At 40.6% G+C, this 21,928-nt stretch overlaps 2 protein-coding genes across 3 annotated transcripts in view; one reads left to right on the top strand and one right to left on the bottom strand.

The window, feature by feature from the left end:
* Positions 1-222: 222 nt before the first annotated feature.
* LOC109411253 (fidgetin-like protein 1) lies at positions 223-15,016 on the bottom strand. Its single transcript, XM_029859580.2, has 3 exons — positions 14,745-15,016; positions 13,698-14,325; positions 223-1,409 (listed from the first exon to the last, which is right to left on the bottom strand). Exons 1-3 carry the CDS (start codon positions 14,885-14,887, stop codon positions 285-287), a joined length of 1,896 nt encoding a protein of 631 aa, XP_029715440.2. The 5' UTR covers positions 14,888-15,016; the 3' UTR covers positions 223-284.
* A 1,605-nt stretch (positions 15,017-16,621) lies between these two features.
* The window catches only part of LOC109433059 (serine-rich adhesin for platelets), a 42,420-nt gene continuing 37,113 nt past the window's right edge, over positions 16,622-21,928 (top strand). The window contains exon 1 of one of the 2 annotated variants that reach the window (XM_062851191.1): positions 16,622-16,909. The gene's annotated coding sequence lies outside the window, so the exon portion shown is untranslated. Of the gene's footprint in view, positions 17,786-21,928 lie in introns of both variants that reach the window. The other variant, XM_062851192.1, reaches the window with a different exon arrangement.

Genomic DNA, 21,928 nt, shown 5'->3' with positions numbered 1-21,928 from the left:
GGAGAGCAAAAGATAGAGAATAAAACAGAATTGTTTCGAGAGTACACGCGTCGAGTTGTTTGTTTTCCCGTGCCCGAATTTCGACTGAAATATTATCGTTATCCGGTCTAAATCTTCTCCGCCGTAATTGTCCACCACAAATGAATCAATGAAAATGTATTATCATCTAAGCGTCCATCGTCAGTTATGGAGGTCATCGTAAGGAAATTCGATATGCCTATATTCGATTAACATAATTTATTCATTTAGTACACATCCACCCCCATCTCACTTACCTTTGGTAGTTAGCTGGAAGCACCGGAACCGTAAAGCCGATCCCACTTCACGTACTGTGTCAGATCATTCGGAGACACGCTGGCTCTTACCCGACCGAGCGCCGCCTTAAAATCTTCATAGCACACAGGTCGCACATCGTCCTTCCCGATTTGCCCCAGTTGATCGAAGGGAATTGATCGGATCGGTCCCATCGAAGCTTCGTGGCACAGAACTTTCATATCAGCACCAGAGAAGCCGTCAGTTAGTTGTCCGATCTCACTGATTTCCGCGCTCGAAAGAGAATTCTTCTCACTTCCCAGTAAACGGGACAGAATCTGAACTCTTGCCGGAAGTTCCGGCAAAGGAATGTATAACCGTTTGACAAGCCGACGACGGGCCGCCTCATCGAGTTCCTGAGGACGATTGGTAGCTCCAACGATCAGGATTCTTTCGTCTTCCGCAGTGGCCGCCCCATCCAGTTGAACCAGGAATTCCGTTTTCAATCTTCGGGAACTCTCATGCTCCGTTTCCGATCGTTGACAAAGAAGGGAATCGATTTCGTCTATGAAAACAACCGCCGGTTGATGAACCGAGGCCACGGCAAAAAGTGCCCGAACCATTTTCTCACCATCTCCGATCCACTTGGATGTCAGGGACGAAGCACTGATACTGAAAAAGGTCGATTTGGACTGCGAGGCAATGCACTTCCCAATCAACGTTTTTCCCGTTCCTGGTGGCCCAAATAGTAGAATTCCCCGTGGGGGTCGACGAAGCCCGGTGAAGATGTCCGGTCGCAATATGGGCCAAACGACCGCTTCTTGAATGATAGTTTTGGCATAGTCTAAGCCAGCAATATCGTCCCAAGTCAGCGGCGTGAAACGATCCATGATTTCGCTACGAATTAGCTCTACCATCTTTGGGTCGATATGACGCAGACGTTCGTCTATTTCTTCATCCTCCGGCCTATCCTCCTGACTGTAGCGAGATGAACTTGGAGAGCCTGTAGCGGCACCAGCTCTGTTCGTCTCGTCTGCTCCTGCTTCGTTGCGAACTGGGCACACAAATTTTCCTCCCAATGTTCGGCGACCACCGAGGGATTTTTTGCCATATGAAAAAAGCGGCGTTTTTCCTGGAGGATTTGCGTTGCCGTATTTCTGAAAGGATTAAAATAGTTTCTAATTAAACGAAAACAGATAATTTTACAAAAAAAATCTTATGTTGATAAGCGTTGCATCAGATGCGCCCAAGCAGCAGAACACAACTCTGGTTCATGGATTCAGAAGTGAATGCATATAAATACTAGCTGACCCGACGTGGTTAGCCCGATTAGCCACGTTTGCTGAAAGATTGGTTTTTCAACTCCAAGAATTATCAGAATGGATTAAAATTTAAAATGTTTGATAAGCATATTTTTTTTTTGTAGAAAATTCTAAGCATTTCTTGTACAAATTTCTCCGAATTCAAACAGAAAGTTTATAAATATGGGGTAGCGAACCACTTGGGCAGCGGCCGGTATTTTGGGCACTCTTCGCTATAACTCAGTCACTTCCAAATCAATTGACTTGAAATTTTGTACACGGCTAGATACTTTACGTATATCATCGCATTCCAAAAATTGTGTCAAATGGTTCAGAATTGGCTGAGTCAGTGAAGAGAATTGTCAGACAAAAGAGGCACAAAACAAGCAACAAAGAAGCCGCGGCGATTAATCTTTATCCCAACTGGTAACAGATAATGACATGATCTCGAAAATTTTTGTTGCAGACAAAACAGTAGCTGAATTTGTTGCGTACTTTTCAACTCGTGAATAATCAATATTTACCAACCCAAAATCGAATCTTTTTGATGATGCATCTTCAGCAGCGTTGCAGTGTTTACCGACTCGAAGTTACCGCTCGAAAATCATAATGCAAGCCTAAAAAATCTCCAAACTCTTGGTGCACGATCTTTGTCCTATTCTGTTGAAGTTGGGACAAACCTTTGTCGCATTGGGTAGAATGTCGCAACAAATTCAGGTTGCGACATTGTCATTATTGTTGCGCGATGGTTGAATTTTAATTCACTGGTAATAGCAGAAAAGTGCCCAAAATAAGACCCCTGCCAAGATGGTTCCACTTCCCTATAGAACACGCAATGTTTCAAAATTTTTCTTCTTCTGTTTCTTCCTTTTTGCCCAGGAAAGTACAGGAAATTTCTTCATGTTTGAAATAGAATCCTCTCTACCGTGTGCGCACCTAACTTTGCGTAGGTCCAAACTTTGCGCATTCTTGTAAAATAACGAAACAAATAGCTAAATGTCAACATATTCACCAGTTTAATCATTGCACTAGCATTGTGTAAATATAAACATTATTTGACAAATATTTAATGTCCATAAAATCTTTGTTTATGTTGAATAATAAACAAAAAATACACAAAAATGTCAAAATTTGCCTCGCCTTAACACGGTTGCCAAGAAGTAACTCTACTAAAAATCAACATTTTCCTCGATAAAACTGTGCAACGATGATTAATTTTGCAGTTAATAGGAAGCAATCAGTGAAGTACTAGATTGAAAGTAGTGAGCTGGATTTTTGTATGGTGAGATGATCAGTTCTCCGTTTCTGCAATAAAATGGTGCAAACAGCTTGGGTTATATGATTTCTTGCCTAATTTGATGCTGTTTGAGCAAAAGTTTGGGTGACTGCATTGTTGTATTATTTATTTCTTGCAACTTCAACAACACAGTTACCCAAACTTTTGCTCAAACAGCATCAAATTAGGCAAGGAATCATATAACCCACGCTGTTTGCACCATTTCATTGCAAAAACGGAGAACTGATCATCTCACCATACAAAAATCCAGCTCACTACTTTCAATCTAGTACTTCACTGATTGCTTCCTATTGACAAAAAAAGGTGATATTCTAGTAATATCAATCACAGTTCGTAAGAAATTTTTCAATTTAATTAGTAAATAGTGGTGCGCAATGTTTGGAACCATTATTTGCACTGTGTTCCTAATTTTTGCGCACTTGCAGTAAATGCTCGTTGAACGTGAATACATGACTTATGAACCATTTAAATATTATGTAACACCAGTACTGTTAATTTCAGGCCTGCCTCTCCGCCATGAAGCAAATTTTGTATAGAAATTAGTAGAAAATTGTATGAACCGTAGCACTATGGCAGGCACTCTCCATCTGTCTACAATGAGACGTGATTTGTGAACAGTCCTTCATTTGGATTTTCCAGCGATCAATGTTAGGGACGATTCAAATATGACGTCCACAATTTTTAAGACTTTTAGAACCCCCTCTTCCCCTGGGCCACCCCGTCACGCTTTATAGTATACCTAATACATGGCATATCACACTCTCTCAGACAACCCCAGCACCCCCCCCCCCCCCCCCCCCCCAATATGGACGTCATATTTAAATGACCCCTTATTGTTCCTATCCGTAACGGTCACTTCATTTATTAGGAAGCTTTTACCTTTGATCTTTAGCCACAGGAAACTGTGGGAAGGAAATTGGCCACCCAGCAGAGTTTAGCACAGGGAATCGATAACCGCGTGGGGAAATTGTGATTCGGAGAAAGCACAGAAACTCGCGACGTGCGTTTACAAACGTGTTCTCTATTAAACTGATGAAGAGCAAAGTACAAGGTAAATAATAACAAAGGTAGGGTTTACATTTTAGTTCAGTGGGTCAGCGCCCCAATGGTAAAAAGATATATTCAACACTCCTCCTCGCTGAACTAATGAACGAATTTACCTTTTAATCAGCTTTACCAGTCCAAGATCGGCTACATACTGGTTGATCTTCTGTGGCCCTAACGGTTTGGTAAAGATGTCGGCCACCATCTTGTCGGTCTGACAGTAGCCGAGTTGAATCACTCCTTTCGCGCACAAGTCCTTCGCATGATGTCGCCTAATATCGATATGCTTGCTGCGTTTGTTTTGCCGGTCGAGGGAAACAAAATCGATACAGCTGCGATTGTCTTCGTTAATCTTCGTTGGCTGCTCCTGCTCGGCTCCTAACTCGTCCAACAAGCGTCGTAGCCATACTGCCTCCTGTGCCGCTTCTGAAAGAGCGACATATTCCGCTTCCATAGTGGACATCGATACACAGTTCTGCTTTCGGCTGCCCCAGCTGACCGTCGCACCTCCGAGCATGAAAACAAACCCGCTGGTTGACTTTCGGTCTGAGGTGTCTCCAGCCCAGTCCGCATCGCTATATCCCGTCAAAGTCAATCCATCTTCTCGTTCGAATCCGAGTCGCAATACCAAATCTTCCGTTCCGATCAGGTATCGAACGACGCGTTTGAGTTCGACCCAATCACGCTGCCTAGGACGACTGCTACTACGGCTGAGTATAGACACGGCTGCGGCTATGTCTGGCCTGGTGTTAGTGGCTAAGTACAATAAAGCACCAACAAGGCTGTGGTACTGCACGTTGTCTGCCAATGGTTCACCATCCGCTTGCTTCATGTATCCTGTGTCCAGTGGATATCTTGATGTCTTGGCCTTGTCCAATCCGTGGCGTTCCGCGATTTCGTTGATGAAAGCTTTCTGACTGAGCGAATAGAATCCGTCGCTGCTCCTCTCGACCTTGATCCCCAGGAACTGGCTTATGGGACCCAACGGCGAGATTTCGAAATGCTTGCTCAGCTGCTGCTCCAGAAGATCCATCTGATGCTCATCACCGCTAACCACGACAATATCGTCCACATATATTAAGAGATACATCCACTCACCATTGTCCAACTTCTTCGAAAACAGACAAGCGTCCGAGTCTGATTGTCGAAAGCCCAAGTTCAACAACACTTTCTTCACGGTCGCATTCCAGACGTTGGCTGCCTGCTTGAGCCCGTATAGACTGCGGTGCAGCCTGCATACTAGCTCCTCCTTTCCGGGTGCTGCGTAGCCCGGTGGTTGTCGCATATAAAGTTCCTCACTCAATCTTCCGTTCAGGTACGCATTCTTCACGTCGATGTGGCGAACCTGAAGCTTCTTCTGACCTGCTAGCGCCAGAAGCACTCTGAACGTCTGCGGCATTGAAACTGGTGCAAACACTTCACTAAAATCACTACCGTACCGCTGTTCAAACCCCTGAGCCACTAGCCGCGCCTTGTGGCGCACCACCTGTCCAGAAGCGTCTTTCTTCTTCTTGAAGACCCACTTTGAGCCTATCGCCTGCCGTCCTTTTGGTAGTGGAACTAACGACCACGTTCCCTTCGACAACAGTGATTTGTATTCATCGTTCATAGCGTTTATCCACTTATCACTACACACACTGTTCACTGCTTCACGATAGTTCTTCGGCTCTGGTTCGTCCATCTTCGCAACTCCAACTACAAAATCCTGGTACCTCGCTGGCAGTACTCCGGCATTTCCGCGTTGTGGCCTGCCATGCTCCGCTTGATCTTCATCGAGTTCTTCATCATCCGCTTCGAAAAAGTCATTGTCGCCGTCCGAATCCTCTTCCGGAAAACCTTCACAATCCGCTTCATCGTCGATGCTAGCGTTGTCCGCAAAATCCGGTTCAACCGTAATCAGTTGCTCCGCGTTCCTCCGTGGCATCGCGTCCTTCTCCGCAGGCAGCGTCTTGTGACCTGCGAGTGACTTCTGCTTCTTTTCTTCGTTTTGCGGCTCCTCCTGCAGCTCTGATCCGAGTTCCAGGAACCTGGCATCCCGACTGATGACTATTTTGTTCGTCTGCTTGTCCAGGAAGCGGTATGCCTTGGAACCACAAGCATAGCCGACGAAAGTTAGCTTCTTCGCTCGGCTATCCAGCTTCGCTCGTTTGGCGTCCGGAATGTAGACGAATGCTTCACATCCAAACACCTTTAGGCGGCTCAAATCGGGTTTTTCTCCGCACCATAGCTCCATCGGTGTTTTTGCTACCGATCGTGACGGCAAACGGTTCTGGATGAACGCTGCGGCTGCTATTGCCTCTCCCCAATACTTCTTATCCAAGTTAGCATCAAGAAGCATGCATACCGCCATCTCTTGAAGATAGCGATTCCGCCGCTCGGCTACGCCGTTCTGCTGCGGCGCGTAGCCCGCCGTCAGCTGCATCTGAATACCCTCCTCTCGATAAAATTTCTCAAGCTCATGGTTGACGAACTCGCCGCCTCGATCAGATCGAATTACCTGCGGCTTTCTGCCGAACTGGTTCTCAACCATCCGTACGAAACTCATTATGCAGTGTTTCGCTTCGCTTTTATCAGATAGCAAATACATGACTACATACCTGCTAAAATCATCGATGAGGGTCATGAAGTACTTCTTCCCGCCGGGAGTCACGTTGCTCATCGGGCCGCAAAGATCTGTGTGGATCAGCTGCAACGGCTGCGTCGTCTTCCGTTCGGCTTGCTGCGGGTATGGCAGTCGGGCCATCTTCCCCTCCATACACGGCTCACACACAACCTTGGCACCACAGTTCACTAACTTCATACCCGAAGCCAGCTTTCCACTCTGAATCTTCTCGAACACCGCCGGATCCCGGTGCCCGAATCTTCGGTGCCATGTGTGTTGGCAGTTCACTGTATGACACTGGGTGGTTGCCACCGCTACCCGTTCTGGCTCACTCAAAACGTACAGTCCGCCGCGCCTTTCCCCCAAGGCCACGACTGAGTCTGACACATCACGCACTTCAACACTGTTCTTCGTGAATAGCACACTGTACCCCCTGTCTGCCATTTTGCTCACGGACAGCAGTCCGCCGTCGAGATTCGGCACGTATAACACCTTTTCCAGATTTATTTCCACCGGATCTCCGATACCGTTAACACTTTTCAAAGATCCGCACCCAACACCACCGGATTCAGAGCGATTTCCATTCGCCATCATAACCGTAGCACACGACTCTTCCAGCTTATCGAAAAAACCCTCACTGCTGGTCATGTGGCAAGATGCCCCACTGTCGATCGTCCACAAACGATCCACTTTTGCCGCTGCACAGACAGCATCACTCTCGGTGTGGGCAGAAAAACAAACACTGTTAACTTCCGGATTCTTCACTTGCTTGGCCTTCGCAGCTTGCTGACCGCTGCCACCCGCTTTGCCACCGGATGGGCCTCCACTACTGTTCTTGTCCTTCACGCTTTGCCACTTCCGACAGTCACTTTTAAAATGTCCCGGTTTCTTGCAAAAGAAACATAACTTCTCTTTGTTTACTTTCTGCGTTTTTAGCACTTGTTCCCCGGATGAAGATTTTCCGCCCCGCTCCTGTCGCTTGTGGTATTCGTCCATGAGCTTGGACCGTACCAACTGCATCGTAACATCCGCGTCAGGCCGTGCCTCCAGAGCAGATGCCAAGAAATGGTACGATTCTGGCATGCTCCTAAGCACCATGGCGATCTTCAGTTTCTCCGCCAACACCAAGCCAGCATTCACTAAGCGCTCGAAAAGCGAATCCAACTCGAGCAAGTGCTTCTCAACGTCTCCATTCTCACTTAATTTCGCATCACATAGTCGATTTAGAAGTGACAACTGCGACGACGCTGTCGACTTCTCATGGTATGCTTTTAAAGCATCCCATACCGCCTTCGCACTAACACTATCTTTTATCAACACATATTGACTTTCGTCAATGCACAGTCCTAGCGTAGCACGGGCTTTCCGGTCAGCTTTGTTCCAGGCGTCGGTCACTGGCTCCGGTTTGGCATCCGCCACGACATGCCAAAGATCCTCCCGGATCAAAAACATCTCCATTTGGAACTTCCAACTGGCGTAGTTGGTGTTCCCCAGCTTGCTGATCGCAAACTTTCCCGGATCCGCCATTTTGCACACAACCGGCAATCACCACCAGACAACAATCAGCCGAATGCGTTCCGCACGACGACGCCGAAACCGACCGAACAAACTACCGCGAATAACACCGTTAAACCGACCGAATTCCACGATTCCTCTCTGGGACCATAACCTGTGGGAAGGAAATTGGCCACCCAGCAGAGTTTAGCACAGGGAATCGATAACCGCGTGGGGAAATTGTGATTCGGAGAAAGCACAGAAACTCGCGACGTGCGTTTACAAACGTGTTCTCTATTAAACTGATGAAGAGCAAAGTACAAGGTAAATAATAACAAAGGTAGGGTTTACATTTTAGTTCAGTGGGTCAGCGCCCCAATGGTAAAAAGATATATTCAACAGAAACAACCCCTCATGAAGTTTGGATTGTTCACACGGTACTACCTACCGGGTAGGTGCCGCAGACGAAATCAAGAACTCCGGCGAGGCCTCCGTTCCCCCTCCCTCGTAGGACAAAATATTTCAACAAAGATCAATAGGACGCAATCAGTGAAGTACTAGATTGAAAGTAGTGAGCTGGATTTTTGTATGGCGAGATGATAAATTCTCCATTTCTGCAATGAAATGGTGCAAACAGCGTGGGTTATATGATTTATTGACTAATTTGATGCTGTTTGAGCAAAAGTTTGGATAACTGTGTTGTTGAAGTTGCAGGAAAAAATAATACAGCAACACAGTTATTCAAACTTTTGCTCAAATAGCATCAAATTAGACAATAAATCATATAACCTACGCTGTTTGCACCATTTCATTGCAGAAATGGAGAATTGATCATCTCACCATACAAAAATCCAGCTCACTACTTTCAATCTAGTACTTCACTGATTGCCTCCTATTAAGGGCACACTACCTGATCTGAATAACTTTAGTTTAATGGGCAAACATTAAATAATAGCATTTTTAAATACTTTTTTAAGCAATAGGAAGCAATCAGTGAAGGACTAGATTGAAAGTAGTGAGCTGGATTTTTGTATGGTGAGATGATCAATTCTCCGTTTCTGCAATGAAATGGTGCAAACAGCGTGGGTTATATGATTTCTTGGCTAATTTGATGCTGTTTGAGCAAAACTTTGGATAACTGTGTTGTTGTATTATTTTTTCTTGCAACTTCAACAACACAGTTATCCAAAGTTTTGCTCAAACAGCATCAAATTAGCCCAGAAATCATATAACCCACGCTGTTTGCACCATTTCATTGCAGAAACGGAGAATTGATCATCTCACCATACAAAAATCCAGCTCACTACTTTCAATCTGGTACTTCACTGATTGCGTCCTATTCATAGCATGCGCAAAGTTAGGAACAAGGCAATGAAATAGTTTTTCTATTTTTAGTATTTTTTGGTTAATATTATGATTTTTTTTATATTGCAGACTCAAAGAAGGATCATTAGTCTATCGTATGAGCATGTTGTTCATGATATATTTTGTTTGTTTGTATTTTTTATAACGACTAGAAATTTGATTTTTCTTTACTGCGCAAAGTTTGGTGCATACACGGTAATATTACGTTGTCCTTATTGCAGGAAAAGAGTTTCTTTGATTTCGAAACAGAAAAATCTCGGAACACTTGTGAAAAGTTCTCTAGATCAAATGCATGCCATTTTTGATATCATTTATTCAAATTTAGGAAATTTTCATCCATAAGGAGATTTTTGAAACTACTGTGTTTTTTTCCAGAAGTTTGCTCAGAAGCCATTGTATTCTCAATTTAGTTGAAAATCGGAGTTTTCGACTAGCGAAGTTGGATTTTTCTCCAAATCTGTGAGTCGGACCTAACTAACGAAAGTGTTGCACTGTATATGTACTGTATATACAGCGCATCACTTTCGAAGTTAGGTCTGACGCACGGATTTGGAGAAAAATCCAACTTCGCTAGTCGAAAATTCCGGGTTTCAACTGCACGGAGAATAAAAATGCGAATCTTTTCACTCATCAGAAGCGCAAGAAGGTACACTCAGAAATAAAAGTATACACGGAATTACTATTATTTATGCATTTTGTATCCGCATCTCTCTCACTCTCTTTCTGTTTTCACGCTATCTGGTGCTTCACCTGGGTTGACGAAACTCTTCTCTTCAACCCAGGCTAAACGGCAGATAGCATGAAAACAGAAAGAGAGTGAGAGAGATGCGGATACAAAATGCATAAATAATAGTAATTCCGTGTATACTTTTATTTCTGAGTGTATACTATCATCACGCTAAGCACCTAGAATGTGTAAGACCTACTCATAAGTGCATAATTTCCAGACCACACCAAAAATGTGTAACAGTTATACATTCACAAAAACAGCTCGTAAACTCGTCTAGATGTGAAATGTCGATATTTTTGTTGTTTTCCAAGGTCACTAGTAAACCTAACTAGACTGCTGTTTGCGAATTTAACGATTTTGCGGACACAGGAGCTGATTTTGTGAATGTGTAAGGGTTACACATTTTTGGTGTAGTCTGGAAATTATGCACTTTAGTGCTGAGCGGTCTTAGCGTGATTTTGTAGCATCTTGTCCAATGAATGGAAGAATTGAAGAAAATGTCAGAAAGTGTTCATTCAAGTACACACCTTTAACTCGTGAATAACTGTTATAAGGTTCTAATCCATGAAATGAAAAAAAAAATTCTAGGAGCTTCTCAAGCAACTGGAATATTTTCTTTTCATTTCATCCACCGTAGGTACATAAATATATAGCATAGGCGGCTCTATGCATCCCAGTGAACTTCAGGATATCTAGCAAAATCATGCTGGGGTGACTGGTTCGATTCATGGTCGTCCCTAGAGCTTTTCCAATAGAAATTTTTAATTTGAATTTATCATATTACTGCAAATTCCAGAAATTTGTCGGAAGTTTTAAGAATTTTGATGTTCCAGAACATTCCAGAATGTTTTTCTCATTATTATTTCTGAAAAATTCAATAAATTCCAGAAAGTTTTCGAATTTTTTAGATGTTTGATATAACTATGCGTGACCGGAGGACATACAGACAACAGTTACTCTGGGATTTTATTTATATGAGCTTCTGCACGAATTTGCCCTGTTCTGCTCACTCCCACAGAATATTGACTTTTACTGTGCGCGCTGTTTTCAAACTTTCTGTGGGAGTGAACAGTAGGCCAGATTCGTGCAAAGGCTCATAACTAGCTGTAGCCGGCAAACTTTGTCTTGCCTACTGCGTTTTTTTTTGACGTTTTTCAAGTTTCTAGCCGAGATAAAAAGTCCCCGGTCAAAATATATGCAAGATCGATTTTCAAAAACTCTAATTTTTTCCATGTTTTTTTTTGTCTCATAAATCTTCCTTGGGTGAAAACTAATAGAACAAAGCTAAGGCGACCAAAATCGGACCTTCCGTTCGCAAGTTATGCGCGGTCCCACGTATGCCACTGCATTTTTATATACAGGGTGTTAGGTTCCTGAGTGCAAACTTTTTAAAGGATGATAGAGGACCATAAATGGTGAAAAAAAAGTTCTACGCATATGGTCAAATCTCAACCGTTACGTAGTAATTGAACTTCTCATGTTTTTGACTCTGATTGCCTTAAGGACAAGGTATTTTGGAGTACATAGCTCAAAATTTCTAGATCACCGTTTTTTAGAACCGTTGAACGGATTTGGATGAAAATGCATCACGCTAATTATTCAGTGGTTGTCAACAGCGTGATGCATTTTAATCAGGGGGCCAGCGAAAGGCAAAATCCCCGTAGCTCACAACAAAAACACGTTCAAAATTGTTTGTGCTGAAAATTGATGCAATACACAATTGTTAGAATCCCAATATGGCCGCCACAATGGCCGACTTTGGCACCAACTCACGATTTTGAGGGCACAAATCTCTTCGTAAACAAAACCAGTGCACCTGAGCTTCTTATTTTAAGCTTATTACAAGTGAGCAAGAACAGAATAATAAAATGCATTGTTGTTTGAAGCTTGCTTTTTGAGATTTGTGCGTCTAAAGCTTTGATGCACTGTTGAACCGGGATTTTAAGACGTTTGTCCTTAAATGTGCGGCACAGTGCGCAAAAAAGTGCTTCCCTTGACGATTGCAAATTTATGATCTGAAATGCGACGTTTAAATCGATATTGCAAGAAAACGATAAGAGATAGGGTGCGGGCACCGGTTTTGGCCAGTCTAAGGAAAATCATTTTTATAAAAATAAACAATAATCCAATGGAAACTACCAATGTGTTAAATGGAAGGTTTCGATCTATACTTTAATAGAAAAATGCAGGAATCAAGCTAATACTTGAGTTTTGTATTAAAAGTGGCACTGGCCAAAATAGAAGTATATCCGCAGTTTTGGCCATATTCTCAGCTTTGGTTTCTATTTTGGCCAATCACGTGTATTTCTTATGAGAGTGGCCAAATTAGAAGCACCCTGGCCAAAATAGATATAGGGTAGAAGCTTCAGTTTTGGCCAGCCCGGAGTTTTGGCCATAGTGCGGTATTCAGTCTGTTACGATCTAAATCGGTATAAATTTATTTTTTACTAGGAGATTCTAATATAATATGATGATTACAGCTGTGGAAACCATACATTTTGATTAAAAACTAAAAGAAAAAAAAAAATTCCTTAAAAAATCAGCTCCCATATATCTATTTTGGCCAGGGTGCTTCTAATTTGGCCACTCTCATAAGAAATACACGTGATTGGCCAAAATAGAAACCAAAGCTGAGAATATGGCCAAAACTGCGGCAATACTTCTATTTTGGCCAGTGCCACTTTTAATACAAAACTCAAGTATTAGCTTGATTCCTGCATTTTTCTAATAAAGTATAGATCGAAACCTTCCATTTAACACATTGGTAGTTTCCATTGGATTATTGTTTATTTTTATAAAAATGATTTTCCTTAGACTGACCAAAACCGGTGCCCGCACCCTATGGGAGCTGATTTTTTAAGGAAATTTTTTTTTCTTTTAGTTTTTAATCAAAATGTATGGTTTCCACAGCTGTAATCATCATATTATATTAGAATCTCCTGATAAAAAATAAATTTATACCGATTTAGATCGTAACAGACTGAATACCGCACTATGGCCAAAACTCCGGGCTGGCCAAAACTGAAGCTTCTACCCTAGATGTTTGATGTCAAAGAACGAATTGTAGAGTAGAACAGGGGCCACGACTTTGCCGATGAAAGAATTTTGTTTTATTGCGCATGTTTCAAAAATAATTGACAAAAACAAATTAAAACACACTATTTTGAGCTATTTTGCTCTAGAAAACTTAGTTGTTTAACTAAACCAATCGATTCAACGATGCCATTTGATAGAAAATTCAATAATTTTTCGAATAAGGGTAAAAAAATTGGGATAAGTTTGACCATTTTCAAGTTATAGCCAGTTAAGGCAATAAGAGTCAAAAACATGGGGAGTTCAATAACTACGTAACGGTTGAGGTTTGACCATATGCGTAGAACATCTTTTTTTCGCCATTTACGGTCCTCTATCACCCTTTAAAAAGTTTGCACTCAGGAACCTAACACCCTGTATATAGAAAGAAAGATAGATGCATGATAGGTTTATTCACTCATCATTCTGCGAGATGACCAAAAATTAATCAACGTAGTTTATGGACAGCGCCTTATGAATTTGCTGTTGGGGTGAACATGAATGAAATTGTGTCGGATGACCAGAACAGTTGATACTGACCTTAATGTTTTGGATTTGCAGTTCATCTTTGGCCGTTCGGAAATTGTTTTCGTCAGTCTTACGTTCGGCATTTGCATCGGCGGTGCTTCTAGAGCTGGAAGTAGTTGCAACGGGGCTTCGGGCACTATTTGCGGAGTTTGTTGGAACTTTTGGAGCAAAAAAGCTCCTCGTTGGCGGTGCAAATACTCTTTTCGATATTTCCTCCAGAACTGTGGGCTCCATTCTTTCAATACCTGATAGCGTTGTAATGTTTTCTTTGGGTTGTATCACGGACGTGGCATTAGTTCTAAAACTTATGTCCCTTTCATCGCCGTGAGACTGACGACCCGCTTTGGGATCGCTTTCAAACAGTGATTCCACCATTACATCATTCAACTCCCAGCTGGAACAGTCTTCAAAACGACCTTTGCAAAATCTCTCCGCTGTCAAATAGGATAGGGGATCGTCTAGTGCAATCGCAGAAATTTCCGAGCCTTCAATCTCGTCAACCTCATCAGACTGCCCAGTGGTCGTTAGCAGTTGCATTACTTCATCACAGTAGTTGTTGACGGAATCTGGATCAATCATCGCATCCTGATATTTGTGCAAATGACTTTGTACCAAAGAGCATGTAAATTTTTCATCGTTACTGTAAAATAAAATAAGACGAAGCTTTTACTCCCGGGTAATTTAACAAGACCATGCTAGCATTTTTTTTAATACCTAGGTCCTGGGACCATTTGGGCAGAAGCACCTATTTTGGGCACTTGTTGCTGTAGCTCAGTCAATTTTCAGCCAATTAGCTTGATTTCTGAAATACGGTAAGATACGCACAGTATTAAGGCATGTACAAAATTTCATATCAATTGATTTGAAGTGACTGAGTAATACCTAGACCTAGTAGCAAGTGGCCAAAATGAGAGCTCCCGCCCAAATGGTCCCAGACCCTACTTCCATATGCTCCGGTTCCTTGACCTGAGCAAAAGTTTTGTAACTAGCAGGCTATCGTACTTACTTAAATAAATTACAAAAAAGTTCTAGATTTTTTTTCCCACAGTGCATACTCACCAAGCGAGAGAGTCGTAAAACAGCTGAGACGTACCACATCGCAGCGATTCAACCTTCTCAAACGGATCTTCGAGTTTTTCTGCTTTTGCTAGAGATTGAATCGTCCGGAACATATGCGGTTCATTTGTAGACATTTTTTCCATATTGAACTATCAAAAAATTTAACATGTTTAAATTATTTTAAATCCGAGGAAATCGCGCGCGTTTTGTTTGTGTTGTTTCGAATTTGCTGGTTGCGTTGCGGTCGGTTTGTCACGCTCGTCACGCTAAACATTTTACACGCATCACAATCCAAAGAAATCTACCTAATTACAAAGAGTAACAATAAATAATGTTACTGCGTTATGTCCAGCACAACTTGGCGCAGAACAATACAATATTAAATAAATTTTATTATTTGATGATAATTTGATGATTACTGATGCGTAATACTATATCACTCAGCCAAATAACCTTAAGATTTTCATAAGGGCTCGGTGATCCCGACGTTCATGGATCAAATCCAGTCTGCAAGATTTTTTTGTTCTTTTCATAAGTCTATCTTATGAAATTTGTCATAGCGAGCACGATCAATTTTCATAAGGTATTCTTATGGCATCCATAAGAATTAGTTATAGCAAATTTTCATAAGGTATTTCGATGAATAACGCTAGTTTTTTTCGCTGAGTGTAGGGCACTGCACTGTTTTGATTTTGTATGGGATTTTGAAGTTTCTTGACCTTGTTGTTCACAAAATTTCTGTAAGAGTGAAAGAGAAGGAGAGAATTTCATGCGTTGCCCTATTGTACTGTTTTGATTAAAAAGGGGAATCGGTGAAACCGACTTTACAAAAGTTTGCCTGTTTTCCACGTAATAAATAAATAATAATGATTGAATTTTAGCTCACTCTTTGTATAAAGTAAAGTTAGCGTGAGGGCTTTTGGGCTCTGACATTCATCTAGATCAGTCGCACTACACGGAGCCGCCAAACTACCCAAATTTGAGTTCTTTTGACCCCAGCCCATAGTTTGGTCCAATAACTCAAATTTGAGTAAATCGACGCTTCTTGTAGAAAAAATCATTTATGAAACTTTCCTTCGTATACCATAAAACCACGGGGGTGAATCTTCATCACGAAAACAGCCGCTCGTTTGATTGCTGGACACTAGCGAACCTGGTGGTGGAAAGCAAGCTTTTTTGTACAGCGAGCATAGGGCGGGAGCAAGGCATGCTTGATGATTTTTTATTTCTCCAAGGGAATTCATTCCAATCTACACTGAACGAAAACCCCATCCCGAAATCGACTGATTTGTCCGACCATCCAGTCCAAGTTACCAAAATCGTGTTTTCGAATGACGAATCAGTCATACGGCAATCATCCTAAAAAGCGGATGACGACCATCTTATTCGCGCATGAGTCGACGCACGCTATGTGAATGAATATTGGTTGCAGAGCGAAGGCAACACAGATGCACCAAATTTATTCATCGATAGCGTAACAAGTTCCTTGTTTGTTATACCCGCGACATTGACGATTGTACGCTGCATGTCCTATTTATGGACATGCATCGCAATCTAGCAATTTATGACAAAAAAGTTTAACCATACTTGCATCTTGTCACTTTAATTTGCAGAAGAGAGAGTCGATGAAGAGAACTCTCTCATGTTACTTTCGCCCTTATTTAAACTCAATCTAGAATTAACTTTATTATTAAAATACCCAAAGATTTTTTTTTCCGTGTGCATTATAGCTTGATTCGGTTTACAACAGCAGGCAACACTTCATATCTTGACAGATGACTGATCTAGATAAGTGTCAAACTAGTGTCATCATTTCACGCACACAGTTGAAAAACATGTGAAGAAAACGCGTTTCGCTCTCTTCGCTTTTCGCTCTTCTCGTTTTCACTCTCGCCCGTCGTATCGTAAAAGAGGAAAATGGGAAAAAATGCAAATGGCGGTCGTTGTTATTGTTCGCTGTTAACAAACCAGCTCGATTTTCGGTAAATTGTACACTTTTCGCTACAGTAAACGGCCGGAAAATAGCGTGCGATGTTAGTTTCGAGTTTCGCGAGCGTTTTTGTTGTGTTGGTTGTGTGAAATTGGATTGGTAAAGTGGATTTTTTCGTGACAAAAAAGTGTTTCACCCTCGACGGCTCCTCGGCGGAGCAAAAAGGCTCAAATGGGTAAGAAGCTGTGCTTGGATTTTCGAGTGATTTTTCCTTGCAGTGCAAAAAATGCTAGTTAGCGCAATCTGAACCGTTCGGGCGGATGAAATCAATGCGGAAAACATTGGTCTGATGGTTAAATTGGTGATTGGGATTTCCAGAGAAGTGATTTTCATGGCCAAAAAGTAGGGGGGCTACTTCCAAAAGTGTGAAAAGTGTCCATGAAAAGTTCGTGTTCGAAAGTGTGTTCGTGTGAAACAGCAGGGAGGAAAAAGAAGATGCTTGTGAGATGGCAAAGAAAAGCATAGTTCGATTGGAGAAAAAATGATTCTGATCGACGATGTCTCGTCTTGGAATTGGGGAAATCGGTTGAAACTGATCGGGTTTTCCAACGTGTGAAATTTGTTTTGGGTGAAACACTGGTGACAACATTCTGTGGCAAGAAAAAAGGTCCTCCCATGAAAATATTCTCATCATCATAATCATTGCCGTCGTCAAAATCAAAATGGCTGCTATTGCCTTCACTGGCAGTCACCGTCGTCGTCGTTGCCGTTTTGCTGCTGCTGATGCTGGTGATGGTTGCGAGATTCTCACTAATCGCGGCTCTCGCTCGCGGTTCACCACTGGATTTGTTTGTTTGTATGCGTGTGAGAAACTGTGCTTGCCGGAGTGTGTGTTGGTGCTGATATCGGAAAACACACGAACACCATCAGCTTGCGTCACGACGAAAACAGACTACTCGCTTTTGGGACCGTTCTATCGAAAGGGCTAAGCGGACACGTATCGGATGTAAACAACGAAATAATAATGCAATAATTTCTGGTGTGATTTCACCGGAAGCCTGAATGCTCGTGTGTATCGAGTTGTAGATGCGTTACGTGCGGCGCACAAGAGGTTCCTAGTACTTTTTTTGTTTATGTAAATCATTTTCCAACATTACAGAAGATATACAGGGTTTAGCATACATCTACAGTCATCTTGAATAACGTGAATAATTATTATTTGTAATTTGTTGTTTATTGGGTACGTTAGCCTATTAGTTTTCTCAAACTATACATCAGGTTAAGGATATTATTAATGCTCTATAACTATTGCAAATTTGCAAATCATTATTAATACGAATTATTTATAATCTTCTTGATAACGATAACCTGTTTCATACATTTTCGAAATATTAAGAGAATTTGGTTCTTTAGGGGTATCAGGATTATTTCATATTCGGATTCTCCGCCCAAAAATTAATCGAAATCCAAAAATTCATAAATTTTGGAGTTTGGGAACTATTTTTTAAATTCATTCAAAGTTTGTATGGGGAAATTTTTTTGTTCGGGTCGAACTGTCACTTTATCGATTGAACTGTCATTCTATCCACGAAAATTAAAACTGTTTTGTGAATTTAACCATCAAAACAAAGGTATTGGATTCCAATAAAATCACGTTATACTCAGAAAAATGAGCTCTTTCGATTAGGCTATAGAAAATAACAATATTTTATTCACTAAACAATCCAATTTGGCCATTACGCCATTAATTTGTATGAATTAATAGTTATTTATATAACGAGTTGCAAAAAGTTGTTCTTTCAGCACGAGTCGTACATTTGGATAATTCCGGAGAAATTCGCGAAATGGTCGTAACTGACAAAATGTACACAATTCAAGCATAACTTTTCAATCCGACGTAACTCGAGAATGTAAACAAATCCGGGTTTACTGCTGCATGCATGATTCATAAAGCAAATTGAAGAATCTACATCACTGTTTGATGATTTATTGCTTAATTTGTTTAACTAAGCATTTTTTTCGAAACGACGTATCTAACTATTTTGATGTTTACAACTTTACTGATAGATACACCGTTTTGATATATGAGAAAACCAAACGACGTATCTAGCCAAAATCCAAAGTAACAGATACACCAAACTGGCACCATACAAAAGCGACGTATCTGGCATGACGTATCTCGAACCAACCCGGTGTATGTGTATTTTTGTCAAAATTCATTGTGAAAATGATATGGAATGAGTAGGTTTTGTTCCTTACCTAGTGCGTGCAATATCCCTGGTGATGTTAAGCACGAAAAAACTTATGAAAAGTGTTTTTATGAAAAACTATTTTAGTGAAATGGTCGTCAACATTGACCATGAATTTACTCAGATCAGTGAAAAAGTTAGATACGTCGATTTGAAAAATTATGCTTGAAATACTCACAAACTTCCTTGAAATCACTTTTCTAACTATTAAAAATCACGGGTTGAGTAGAAGGCGTAATCCCATTCTGTGTCGCATGAAACAAAACAAGAATTACGCCTTCCACTCCTGGTGTTTTTATTTACGAAAGTAATAGGAAGCAATCAGTGAAGTACTAGATTGAAAGTAGTGAGCTGGATTTTTGTATGGTGAGATGATCAATTCTCCGTTTCTGCAATGAAATGGTGCAAACAGCTTGGGTTATATGATTTCTTGCCTAATTTGATGCTGATTGAGCAAAAGTCTGGATAACTGTGTTGTTGTATTATTTATTTCTTGCAACTTCAACAACACAGTTACCCAAAGTTTTGCTCAAACAGCATCAAATTAGGCAAGAAATCATATAACCCACGCTGTTTGCAGCATTTCTTTGCAGAAACGGAGAATTGATCATCTCACCATACAAAAATCCAGCTCACTACTTTCAATCTAGTACTTCACTGATTGCTTCCTATAGGCGAAACTGGAATCACAACGTAAACACGGCGATAGTGAAAGGCGAAACTGAAATCAAAACATAAACACGGCGAAAGTAAACGGCGAAATCCTACGATATCCTTGATATCGATTCAAGGCGCATAGTATTGGGCGTATTTAGCATTATCGGGCATAATACAATAAATGTTATTTTTAGTGCAAAAATTGACAAATTTGTACTGTTTCATTAGAAAATCAAGAAAATGTGTCAGAATTGTGTCATTTAGTCTTGTTCATGTTAAATTACTCTGAATTACTCCTAAATAGGAATTGAAATTGTATCAGCAAAATTCGGCTGTTGTTTTCGCAATGTTATTGCTATGTCAGTTACGCCCTATTCGGGAATTACTCCGGAATTACGAAAAGTTCTGAACAATCAAATTTTGCAACGTGTTCCATACAACGTTTTATGCAATGATTTTTTTTTTCATAATGCAATTCATTTGAGTTGCATAAGGCTTTTTCCGGCATCATCAGCATCGGCAGCCATGTTGGATATGAGCCTCAAAATTTCAAAGTGATAATTCTCTGCCACCTAAGCGAATATTCGTATGAAAAAGTATCATCCTATATGCTCACTCGCAGTGATTGCGATAATACTTTTTTTGCAATTCGGCACTATAAATTCTTGCTTTACACTTGCCGTTTTGGCACCGAAACGACCTACTTTGTCGCACTATTCCAAACAATTGCATTATGGTTCATAATGCAACTCATTTTGGTTGCTTTATGAACCATAATGCAATTGTTTGATCATCAATCTGAGTTTCCACCTTGGTTGTCACCGTTTCCACGGTTAGAGCTTGCAAAACTGTGACGGTTATAGTTGGTTATAGCACAGCTTGCTTGATCCATACATACTTCAGGTCAGAGCGTTAATGATTAATCATAAATTTAATCATGATTAATGATTAATGATTAAGATTAATCAAAATCATTAATCATAATCACCAAAAAATCTCATTTAATCATTAATCATTAATCTTAATCAAACTGTTTTTTGCAATCTAATCATTAATCAGTAATCATAATCATAAGAAAAAATATTAATCGCTCATCAATCATTCATCACCAAAAATGATTCATCATATAAAATATATGATCCAATTTTAATTGGTTCAAATGCTGTTCTAAGTAATATAATTTATGATTCTTTTTTCAAAAATCTTCCGGACACAGTTACCTTTAACTTTTTAAACTTCAAAAACATGTTAAACAATAAATATATTTTAATCATTTCCAGTTTTTTGTGATTGATTAATCATGATTAATCATGATTTTTAATCAATGTGCCATTTTTAATCATTAATCCTAATCAATAATCACAGATAAAACCAATTTTAATCATTAATCATAATCTTTAATCATCCTAAAAATCAAATTAATCATTAATCATAATCAATAATCATCAAAATTGGAATTTTAATCACCAATGATTAATCATGATTAAAATTTTTGTTAATCATGAAAGCTCTGCTTCAGGTCTAGTATGTTGGAGCACGTGGTCGTCCCATTGAACTACCGCGAAACATGATGGTACTGACGGAAATGATCATATTCTAGGGAACAATTTTGGCCATTGCAAAAAATGTTGTATGCAACTCGTTGCAAAACTCGATTTTTACAGCACTCTTCGTATTCATCCAACTCGGCAAGCCTCGTTGGGTAAATGTACGACTCGTGCTGTAAAAATCATCATTTTGCAACTCGTTGTATAAATAACTATTCTGCTGCGTTGCTGCAGAATGGGGCACGTTCGGTGTAGTACTAGATTTGTAGTAATGAGCTAAATTTTAGTATGGTGAGAAGGTCAATTCTCCGTTTCTGCAATGAAATGGTGCAAAAAGCGTGGGTATTATGATTCCTTGCCTAATTTGATGCTGTTTGAGCAAAACTTTGGATAACTATGTTGTTTATGTTGCAATAAATGGAGAAAACAACAACACTGTTGCCCAAAGTTTTGCTCAAACAGCATCAAATTAGGCAAGGAATCATAATACCCACGCTTTTTGCACCATTTCATTGCAGAAACGGAGAATTGACCTTCTCACCATACTAAAATTCAGCTCATTACTACAAATCTAGTACTTCACCGATCTGTCCTATTGACAGTTTTTTATCACTTCAAAAATGCGAGGCAAACAATCATCAAAAAGCAAAAAATCAATGATTCGTTTAAAAACTTAGTGATGCAGTAAGACACCTAATGCAACTCAAATGAGTTCCATTATGAAAATAATGCAACTTTTTTTCATTATGCAACTCATTTTAGTTGCATAACGAATCGATACGGAAAAGTAGGTCATTATGA

Source organism: Aedes albopictus, chromosome 2 (genome assembly GCF_035046485.1).
Source record: "Aedes albopictus strain Foshan chromosome 2, AalbF5, whole genome shotgun sequence".
Classification (NCBI taxonomy): Eukaryota; Metazoa; Arthropoda; class Insecta; order Diptera; family Culicidae; genus Aedes; species Aedes albopictus.
Note: the sequence above shows the minus strand (reverse complement) of the source record. Positions and strands in the feature narration are given on the sequence as shown.